The sequence below is a fragment of the Thunnus albacares genome, chromosome 8, assembly GCF_914725855.1.
Source record: "Thunnus albacares chromosome 8, fThuAlb1.1, whole genome shotgun sequence".
Taxonomy (NCBI): domain Eukaryota; kingdom Metazoa; phylum Chordata; class Actinopteri; order Scombriformes; family Scombridae; genus Thunnus; species Thunnus albacares.
Genome location: NC_058113.1, coordinates 15,715,059 through 15,726,649, shown reverse-complemented (window position 1 = coordinate 15,726,649; position 11,591 = coordinate 15,715,059). Strand labels below are relative to the sequence as shown.

Below are 11,591 nucleotides of genomic sequence, written 5' to 3'. Positions count from 1 at the left end.
CTTGAAGATGATTAAAAACCTGCCGTCCCACCCAGCTCATATAATTGTGAAGTTGGCTTTCATACAGTAGATGTTCATAGATGCTCCTTATACAAAGTCCTGCCCTGAGCATAATACAGATACTGAGCCTGTCAAAATAAATGTACATATTATTTTGCTGTCCTCAAATCATAAGGCACTAAATATGTCTCCGCATGGAATATTTTCTAAAAATAAATTTTATTGTAACATGCAACCATATATAAAATTTACTTTGAAATCTTTTTATTGAACTTTATCAATATGTGAATTAACACACGTGACACAAATCACAACACCATAACTTCCACAGACTACAGCAAATACACAAATTATCAAGCAAAAATATCACGATAAAAGAACAAAAAGGGGAAAAAAGCTGCCAGATAAAATGAGGGTAGTGGATAAGAAAGGGTGTTAGGGTAATCTATGCTTCATCTTAATTATTTTAAATAATGTTTGTGGTGAATACAGTATATGAGTAAGATTAATAAGTTATTCATAGTTGTGATTTTTTCAAGCTAAAGGTTTTACAAATCACAACTAAGACAAATTTTATTGCAAACCCAAAAAGTGTTTGACAAGTGAATTTTGACTCGCTAGTTTGACAAACTGAACAATTCATTAGCACAAACAAAGCGGTTTCTTTCCTCTAGCATTAATCATTTATAAACAACCTGAGATATTCTGTGTTAATAGTAAAGTTCATATTCAGTGACAGTAAACCAATGTGTACATAAATAAAACAAATTTTCTACATGGCTGTATCCAAACAGCAAACCCAGTTGCTCCATTGGAAAAACTCTGCAATTTGGCAAAAAAAAATGTTGTGAACTGTCCACAGTGACCTCCGTAACCTGGTACACACACCTCTAACAACCCAGAGAGAGCCTTACACTCACTATCTCAGTAACACACCCTTCTATAATTTCACTTTTACTATTTAGCCCTCTGTGTTTGTGTTTACATGGATACTCCCGTTGCCAATTGAATTTCCATTTCAGGGATGGTAATAGTGGTTATCTTGGAGTGGCAGACAGAACCCTGTTAATCTGTGGAAACATAGATATAAGCTATCTAGTGTACATGGAAACTTTTTTTTTCTTGCAATTTATCAGCCTTGATGTACGCTGTTTAACACCCAAATCTATAAATTTATACTGTTTTGGGAGATCCTTGTCACTTAGCCTGATGCCCATCTTAGGACATTTTCACATTTCTCTTATCAGCACAGTCTTGTCAAGATTGTGACTTTGATACACTGTGGACATTCACTGTCTCACTGTGTCCCACTGATGTTAGCAACTATGCTAATGCTAACAAAGAAGAAGAATTCTTTAAAGATCCCCTCCAGACATGTTTTAAGACATATAAAAATACTCAGTAATAATCATTTGGGTCCAATATGTTTTTTCCCACAAAAAAGTTTAATTACCTTGTTAAAATCCTTAAAATGTCATCTCTCTCCCTCATTAAAAATCTATGAATATGCAAATAATTTTCAATTCAGAAGTTTAACTGATGGACACAAGATGCCTCCTAATTCACTTTAAAGTCAATTTTCAGTGCAGTGTGCAATTTGCACTGGAGGTTTCAAATTTTACCCATCACACTTGTGTAAGTTGAATATTGGACCACAATTGGCTCCAAAGTAGATGCAATGTCACGTATCATGGTCGTAGGTATACGCCTTAGTATACTCCGATTTTTGGTCATCACAAAGAAATGTCTGTGAAGATAGTTTTTCAAAGAGGGTTAAATCGAGGGCAGCTGGACTTGGTTGCAGACACTTGTAGACGTTTCACCTCTCATCCAAGAGGTTTCTTCAATTCTAACTGACTGGTGTGGAGTCCCAGGTACTTAACCTCCGTGTGGTCGTTATCAAGGTCATTGATATGACTTGGTTTGTTAGTGCTCCTGGCTATTGTAACGATAGTTGTTAGAATTCTTGGAGTCACCTGAGGCCAAATGTAAACAACATTTGTTGGAGTGATCACATGAGGCCAAATGTGAACAACTCAATATACAGTTTCTCGTTTTAGTGTAAGGCCCCCCTCCCGATGAGCCCACTCTGTTATGATTGGCCAGCTTTAAGTATCAGAGTACTTTACCATCAATGCAAACCAAACATTTCCTGCTTTACTGCTTCAAATTAAAAGCTTTTAAATTACTAACTTATGGGAGACTTTTATTGTGAAGAATTTACAGGAAGTGAGAACGTGTTCCTTACGGAATTAGCAGAGCTTCATTAGCAGCACTAAAAAACAGTCAAAACAACAACATATTGAGACAGACAACTAGCACACCTCCAACAGGTTAACTACTTATTTTACTTTGCTGTGTTTTGTAATAGAGTCATGGCTTACTACTTCCGGAGCAGAGTAGTGAACTTGCGCGCTGTGCACATAGCAGATGTCCATATAAAGAAATCTGTCACAAACTGATGTCAGCTCGGGCTGAAAGTAGAAAAAAATGTTGGAAACTTAGCGTTCAGAACAGTCTGAAGCTGGCGCTTTTTGCTCACAGGGATTACTGCTACATACGTTTACCTCATTATTTGACACGTCAGCCACTTTTAACATGAACATCCAACATTGTGACATAAATATGTCTGAAAATAAGGAAAAGCATAATACGTCCCCTTTAACAACCTGCAGTGTTGGTGCTCTTCCAGGATCTTGTGGCTGTTTTCACAAAGGCCCAGTCAGGGTATCCACAAGTTTTAAGTGGATCCTCCAGGTGTTTGTGCTTCTTCTCTTGGGCTTGGGCACTTGTTGATACATTATCACCTTGGTGGTGCAGGGTTCTGATAACTCCTAGCTTGTACTCCAGTGGGTGGTGAGAGCCAAAGAGTAAGTATTGGTCTGTGTGTGTGGGTTTCCTGTATACTCCAGTTTGGAAGCCTCTGTTGTCTTTAATGTGCACAGCACAGTCCAAAAAGTTCAAGCTGTTGTTCCTGATGTCCTCTTGTGTGAATGTGAAGTTACTTATTTACAATGAACTGAATGGTTTTAAAATGTGTTTTTACAGTGTTTTCGATCTATTAGCCTAAATGTGATTAACATTTGAAAATCAGTTAAATTTATTGTTTAATTGTAAATCCTAAAATTGACTTATTTACCATCCCTAGAACATTAGTATTGAATTATTTTCTTTCAATCAGTTGGTGTCCAGAAATCTTTATAAGAACGTCTGCACTTACAACCAGCTGGCTGGACCAGAAATTTTGGCCAATTTCAAATGCCAACAGCACACCACAGGATAGAGATACAGACAAAATGACAACACATATTGAAAGATTAAGTATTTGAGAATTTTTTCCACTATAGTTTTGATTTTGTTTGTAAATAGTTGTTTGGCTACATTCCAAAGAAGACATGTTGTAAGTTTAGCTTTTTCTGCATTGACAACATAGCAAAATGACTGGTCACACCCATTTCAACATTTACAGGCCATAGGAATGAAATGGAGACAAAATGAAAATAGCCATTGAGAGCTAAGAGATTACAGATTTGAATAGAACAAGTTTGTATTCTTAAGATTTTTTAATATATATATTTATTTATCGACAAATCATGAAGTGGGCTTATTTGAAACACCCCATGCCAGACTTTTGACAAATTTTGACAAATTAAACAATAAAAACATTAGAAATTGGTATAAATGAATTATTGACACTTCAAATGAGAGATTAGGCTTTCATTTTAACAAAAATGTTCTCACTTAAATTGGGGCATTATATATGAGAAATGTCTGAAAAGCGAATTTGGTGGGCTTAATAGGGACGTTTACCCTAACCGAAACAGAGGCCGAACATCTCAGGCTGAAGGTATCGACAGACCTTTCCAACGCAAAGGCAATCCCTTCCAACATCACCATTCAGGAGAGGAAGGCTGTGACGTAACTGAGCAAGGACCAAAACATCACCATCCTACCGGCTAATAAAGGAAGATGCATGGTGGTCCCAAACACAGTGGACCACAGTGCCAGGGTCACCACACTACTGACTCACACTAATACATATGAAACACTGTGGTGAGATCCCACCAGTGGATACAAGAAAAAAGGCCATAGAACGTTTACTACACCTACAGAAGAAGAAAACCACCAATTATGAACAATATTATCACTTGTATCCTGGAGAAGCCATCCCATGCACGTATGGGCTCCCCATGATTCACAAAGAAGGAGCCTACCTCAAGCTCATTATCAGCAACATCAACTCAGTTGCTTACAACATTGCTAAACATATATCTACCATCTTAGCCCCTTTGGTTGGTAACACTCCTCATCATATTCAAAACTCCATGAACTTTGTGAACAAGGTTTGAGGATTGAGACTGGACCCAGATGAAACCATGGTGTCCTATGATGTGATCTCATTGTTTACATGCATCCCAACTATGGAGGTGGTGGAAACCACAAGGAAATGACTGCTACATGACAACACCCTTAACAATATTCAAAGCGTCAATGGTGAAATTGTCCTGTCTCACTCTTTCATTCAATATCTGGTTCTGCACCTTCTCTAGAATCCCTTAACAACAGAACCAACCTCAGCTCAGACCATTAGCGAGCTGCTGGACCTCTGTCTGAACACCACCCATTTCCAGTACAACAGGGGGTTTTACAGACAAAAGCATGGCTGTGCCATGAGCTCACCAGTACCTCCCATTGTGGCCAACCTCTACATGGAAGAAGTAGAAAACAGAGCCCTGAACTCCTTCAGAGGAACAGCACCAAGCCACTGCCAAAATTAAAACCCAGGAAGCGCAAGCCTTCACATAAAACATTAACTCAGTGGACATGAGGTTCACAAGAGAGGATGTCAGGAACAACAGCTTGGCCTTTTTAGACTATGCTGTACACACTGAAGAGGACAGGAGCCTCCACATTGGAGTATACAAGAAACCCACACACACAGACCAATACTTACTCTTTGACTCCCACAAACACCAGAGGGAGCACAAACACCTGAAGGATCCACTTAAAACTTGTGGATACCCTAACTTGACCTTTGTGAAAGCAGCCAAAAGATCCAGGAAGAACACCAACACTCCGGTGGTGAAGAAAAAAGGAGAATAAATGTAACAACATCACCATTTTATATGTGTCTGGAGTATCTGAAAAACTCAGGAGAATTTTCAAAAAACACCATATCCCTGTGTTTTTTGACAGAAGACAGACACTAAGACAGAAACTGGTCTAATTGAAAGACCACATACCCAAACACAGGAAAAGCAATCTAGTGTATGCAGTCCAGTGCAGTGAGGAATGCACAGACTTGTATATTGGGGAAAGTAAACAACCATTAAACAAACGCATGGCTAAACACAGGAGGGCCAACTCCTCAGGTCAAGACTCAGCAGTTTACCTACACCTGAAAGGTAAGGGACATTCTTTCAAGGACAACAATGTACATATTTTGGATAGAGAGGACAGGTGGTTTGAAAGAGGAATGTAGCTGGCTATCTACATCAAAGTAGAGAAACCATCCCTCAAAAGAGTAAGAGGTCTACAACACCACTCATCCCCAACCTACAATGCTGTCCTTTCATCCCTTCCTAGGAGATTTAACACCTACTCGCATTTGGCCTTGTGACAACTCCAATGGCTGTCGTTTACACTTGGCCTCAAGTGAGTCCAACAACTCTAATGACTGTTGTAACAACAGCCAGGAGCACTAACGAACCAAATGGTATCAATGACCTTGATAACAAGCCCACAGACGTTAAATACCTGGGACTCCCTGCCAGTCAGTTAGAATTGAAGAAACTTCTTGATTGAGAGGTGAAACGTCTTCAAGTATATTCAACCAAGTCCAGCTGCTGCCGATTCAACCCTCCTCGAACACAGAGAAACTTTCCCCCTTCAGCAGATGAATATGAAAACAGCTTTCTAGTGTCAAACTCTGCACATACATCATTCTGCAAAATGAAGCTCAAACATCCAATTAAAGGAACAAGAGGGAAAACACATTTTTGAATGGATGGGGACTTTAAGTTTCATTGTTTACTTGAAATGGATTTCTGTTCAGTACACTGGCGTGTAACGTTAAGCCTAATTTGAGGTCACGTTACATTTTGCTTTGCAACCAGTGTGTCAGCTGTATTCTGTACTGTGTATATCTCCCTTTGTGATAGCACTGACTGGGTAAGTCAAATTTTTGTTGTTCTCTGTTAATAATGTGATTTTGATCCAAAGACATCAAAACTGTACACGTTAAAAATATATTTTATTTTTTCATTTCTACAAGTTCCCAAAACCATCAATTTGTTCACATTTTCAGACAATTTCCAGCCATTACAACATGTGTATCGCTTAAAACAATATACATAGAAATATATATACATGTTTATTTTCGTTCCAATTTTCTCTGTAATATCAAACAAAGTGTGTCACAGTACCTCACATATCAGTATGTATATGTCCATATGTACAGTATGTATACAGCAACCATATAATATACAATTTTTAATGAAACATTGTTTTTTCAGGTTTCAGAAAGTGACTACATGCTTTGGTCCTCAGCCACAGTATCATTTTCACTGTCCTCCTTTCTAAAAGAGAGAGATACAAAATCCCTTATCCACGACCTTTAATATAATTTTTTTTTTTATCTAAATAGCAGTTTTCCAATCTCTAGATTTAATGAATAAATATATGATGGAATGCCATCTCTCTCCCATCGTAATAAGAGAAACCTGAGAAGTGCATGGGCCCAAAAGCCCTCAGTACAGTTTCATTTAAATGTGCAACAACATCTCCATGTAAATCCAACCTTTGTCTCTATATATCAGTGATATTTCTGTTACATTTTTTTTTTAATGCTTTTTTTTTTTTTTTTTTAAAGTTTGTTGGTTTAGCAGCTGCATGAAATCCTTCCTCCTTCAATTACCAAAAAGTGAGACTAAATAAATAAATTAAATCAACTAAATGGCTGAATTTAAATAAATAAACTTAGTTATTCACTGGACACTGTGGACCTACACACTCAATGTGTAACTTTGGGCACGCTTCCTACATAACCTGCGGAACCACACCCAGTATAGGAACATCATAAGCATCCAGTAGCAAATGTAGGCCACACAGCCAAAGACAATGAACTTAGTCTCCAGTATCTTGGCTGGAGTTAGCCAGTCCAGTTGACTCTCCTTGTAGATTGTGTAACAGAGCCCACCTAATAAAATAGCTGACCACACTGACAGGGGGAGGAGGGGTATGTAATTCCCTACAATCTTACGCCTGCCTGACGTCCCCCAGCTGCTTTTGTTCATGGTGAGGATGGCAAAGTACTTCGCAGGCAGCAGACTGGTCATATACAGAGCTGAGTAGAGGGACATGAACACCATTACAATATCTCTGCGCAGGATGCAGGCATATGCTGCTTTCACCAGCCCGATCAGCTGGATGCAGCACAGGATCCAGAGGATGTCCCACAGTGTGCCCGTCCAAAACAGCTGGATGATGGTGGCGGTCACAAAGAAGGGGAAAACACCTGACACGATGGACTCGTAGGTCATCCAGAGGTGGTGCTTGTGCCACCACATTGCATTGTAGAGCCACTCACGGAAGTAAGATTTTGTCCAGCGAGTCTGCTGGTTGAGCCAGCGCAAAAACTGAGCAGGTGTCTCCGTGTAGCATTTTGAGCGAGCGGTGTATCTAAAGAAAATGGGGGGGGAAAATCAATGAAACATTTCATATTCTACAGTCTTTGAGGGTACTTGTGTGATATGCCATTTTTGTGCATAATAATGAAAAAAAGTTTCTTACTTTGTGGCATAACCCATGCTCAGCATACGGTTGGTGAGATGTCTGTCATCACCAAACGTGCAGTGAGATCCCAAAAACTTCTGATTGTACCAAGACTCCAGAAACTGCTGAAGGAGATCGTTCCTGTACAGACCTTTATGGAACAATTAATGAAATATTAGTTAAAATGAGTTACAGCAATAAAGCCATGACCAACACTGCTTAACATGCAGAATAATTTCTTTCACCCACATCACAGGAAGAAAAATTGCTTTTTTCTTACCTAAAGGACCACTTATGCAGGACACACAGTTGAAGAAGGACTGGCAGGACCTTTCGATGTTGAAAGCCATCCAGTACCTAAGACTGCTCATGAAGCTGATGTAAGAGTCTTTCAGGTTGAGGATCATCACATCTCCTCCTACAGCACCGTATTTGGGGTTGCTCTCCAGCACTTTACACAGCTCCACTGTGGCCAGAGGGTCCAGTTTAGTATCCGAGTCACACACCTACAGAAGGAAAGAGACAGTTATGTCATTGAAATTGTGCAACACTTTGATTTTCTTTTAATTACATTTTTAAAAAGGAATGTGAATGAGAAAAGTAAATTAGATACCTGTATATAGTCAACAGATGACCCGAGGGCTTTAAAGGCTGTGTACATCACCTCCCGCTTGCCGCCCCACTTCTGCATGATGCACACACACTTCTGGCTCTGGATCAGGCACTCTACCTCTTTTCGCTGTGGATCCTCTCTGATAATATAATCAGCATCCCCTCCTGGGCCCACTGCTGCAGCCATCTCCACATCCCGCTGGGCCTGTGTGGGGTCCCATGAGTGGTAGTTATTCTTCCACACATAACAGCCAGGGTCTTGGTCTGCAAACACGTCTCTGAACATCTCCATCATATATCGGTCATCATCTGAGTTCCCGTCTACCACCATGATGATGCGCAGCAGCTCAGGGGGATACTTGAGGGCCTTGATGGAGTTGAGGCACTCTTTGAGGTAGACAGGGTCCTCCTGGTATGCAGATATAGTGAAGCCAATAGTCTTGGTAAAGCTGCACGGGTCTGTGCGAGCTCTCATCCGCCGGTGTTCAACGAAGGCAAAGAAGCTCTGAACGAACACATGGAGCGAGAGGAGTAGTCCATAAAAGCCAAAAGAGATGATTCCATACATGGAGGTCACCAGCTGGAAACCTTTAACATAGGCCCACACCATCACACCCAGTACCACCAGAGCAAAGAGGAAAGTGAGGATGGCTCGGACTATTGAGCCCAGCCTCTTCAAAAAAGCTTTCAACTGCATTGTGTTTCTTTACCTAGGAGGCACAAAGACACCACATGTTAGCATGGCTTGTACATGTATAAAGGATGGTTTTCTGCTGTTAAAAATGTACACACACCCACTGTCCTGTGGTCTGGAAAAAAAGAGTGCATTAAATGGAATTAGATGTTTTATGTGAACTGCTGCTAGACATGTTAACAAGCTATACAGCTTGGAAAAAATACAGCTGCCAAGCATACATACAGCTTTAATCTACACTCTTTTAATTCTAACAAGACTGTGAATCTAAGGAAAATCTAAGAAATCTAAGAAATCTAATCTAAGAAATAAAAACATAGGTAATAATTCTGGTGATAGAATAGACTACAGTGGGTTCAAAATTGAATAGTTCATTTTCATAATTTTTTAAAAAACTTTTTAAAAAAATATTTAAATTTTATATTAAATGTTTGTATTTATTTTTAAGGATGACATATGTAAAACATTTATTGTTTTTTTCTACACATGTCTGTGTGTATGAATATAAAATACACATTAGCTACAAGCTAAGCATCCTTAAACGTCACACACTTACACAGAAACAAGCAATTCTGATACAAAGCTGTAACTGACAAAAGTGACACGTGATCATCAATTGATTTAGTTAACTAATAAATAATAAAATCACTAAAAGGATGTAAATATGAACTGAGTAAGTTAAAGCCTTAAATATCTTACCGCAAGCAGAAATCGGAAATATGTTTTTATTTAAGTTGTTATTTTTAAATCATGTCATCTTTACTGACACGCACAATTCCAGCAAGGAATTATTTTGTTTTAATTCAAACTATTACATAACAAACAATTTTTGGTGAAATTGTATTACACAGTATTTGGTTGTAGCTTTTTATAATAATAATAATTATTTACTAATTTATCAACAAAATAGCAATAAAAAACGTTACTTAACACATGATAAACTTATCAATTTTTAATCCTACCTGATGTCAAGTTCGGCTGAATTTGAATATGTGAGACATCCACTCTGTGTTCCTCTTGTCTGGCACCTTGGCGTGAAGTTTGTTGGTTTTATAGCCTACTAGGTTGAATATGGGATGGAGCCATGAGCGCGCTTTTTATGTCTGGAGAATTATCAATTACGCGCGCCCCCGCTGACTCAGCCGTGAGTCAGGAGCAAGGCGGTGGTCCTGCTGGCTGAGAACATCGGTGTGCGCGGTCCGTACGGCTGCTTTGTGTTTTTCATTTTACCATGGAGATTGTCAAGTTTGTGACCTCCGACGAGACAGTTTGCCAAAGGAAGAGCATCCTAAACTTCTGTTGGTGGGAGCCTCAAACAGACCGAGAGCAATCCACCGATTTGGTGAAACACTTCTCTCGCGGGGTTCCCCTGTAATTTTGTACATTTTCTCCTTGTTTTAACTTTTAATAAATTTACTCATTTCAGTCTGGAGATTCTAGGAGGACTTTTGGGTTTGCCTGTTCTGGTGTTTGCTCTTATCTTGACCGCAATTTGCCTCTTACATCAAACTTCAGACCTGACATATACCCCAATACTATTGGTAAACCAGTAAATTACAAGCCTTTAAATTGATTACCCACTATTTTACAGCGACATTTTTAATTCATTTTATGTTATTTCTCCAACCTACCTACTGCAAAGATGTATTTGTGCACAAATATCGTAAAAAAGCAGTCATTAGTTCAAGACACAGAGTCTTGTGGTGGAAAGTTTGTTCTACTATGTCAGAAACTGTGTGGCCATGGAGCAAAATGTTGAGCTATTCAGAGATCACATAAGTAACCAGGGAGGCTGCAGTCAAGCTGTTACCAAAGTTGGATGTTGCCCTCTGCTGCTTCCTTTCTGAAACTGCAGGTGTATAAAAAAAACAAAGGATAGAAAAGAGGAAGTAGGGGAAAAAAAGAGTGTATGTTGTGTAATAGGAGATTGGTCACAGCTTATGTCTGGCACCTTTTCCATTATCCCATGCTCTGACTTCAGAGGGCTTAGAGCTGCCCTTTCTGGTTCACTGAGTCGCCGCGGCTGTCCTTACTTAACCATGATGATTACATCCCTTGAGAGTTTCTTTACGGGGAAATCTGTTGACCGCTCATGAGTGTCCACACCCTTAACCACAGGACCTGGTCTGAGCCATCAACACGCTTCATGTCAGACCCAAGTAGAGGCCACCAGGCAGCTGATGTCATGTATGGAATCTGTGCCAGTCGATGTGTTTAGGGATGGTGAACTGGCACATGTTACCATGAGATCTGTATGTTTTCTTCAAAGTACTTTGCAACACTGTCCTGTGAATGATTTTCTGTCACCTGATCAGCATCTATTATGGGACTTTAAATATGGAAATAAATTCAGTGGATACAAATAATTTGCTTTTTTTGTGAATCTTTTAGTTCATTGTCTATAATATTGTTATTTTCTGCTATTAAATATTTATATATTATTTTATTTTATTTTATATATTTATATATAAGTAAGTATTTATCCTTTTTCCTTTTTTAGAGCTAATTTTTT

The 11,591-nt window shown here is 39.1% G+C and overlaps 1 protein-coding gene across 3 annotated transcripts; it reads right to left on the bottom strand.

The window, feature by feature from the left end:
• Positions 1-6,806: 6,806 nt before the first annotated feature.
• On the bottom strand, positions 6,807-11,389 carry has1 (hyaluronan synthase 1). Of its 3 annotated transcripts, none has more exons than XM_044358692.1 (5): positions 10,042-11,389; positions 8,387-9,095; positions 8,054-8,279; positions 7,792-7,924; positions 6,807-7,680 (listed from the first exon to the last, which is right to left on the bottom strand). In XM_044358692.1, the coding sequence occupies exons 2-5, from the start codon at positions 9,080-9,082 to the stop codon at positions 7,005-7,007; spliced, it is 1,731 nt and encodes a 576-aa protein (XP_044214627.1). In that variant the 5' UTR covers positions 9,083-9,095; positions 10,042-11,389; the 3' UTR covers positions 6,807-7,004. The 3 variants fall into 3 exon arrangements, with proteins under 3 accessions (XP_044214627.1, XP_044214629.1, XP_044214628.1); XM_044358694.1 differs by having other exon boundaries at positions 8,387-8,973; positions 10,042-10,994; XM_044358693.1 differs by lacking the exon at positions 10,042-11,389 and adding an exon at positions 9,779-9,860.
• Positions 11,390-11,591: the final 202 nt, after the last annotated feature.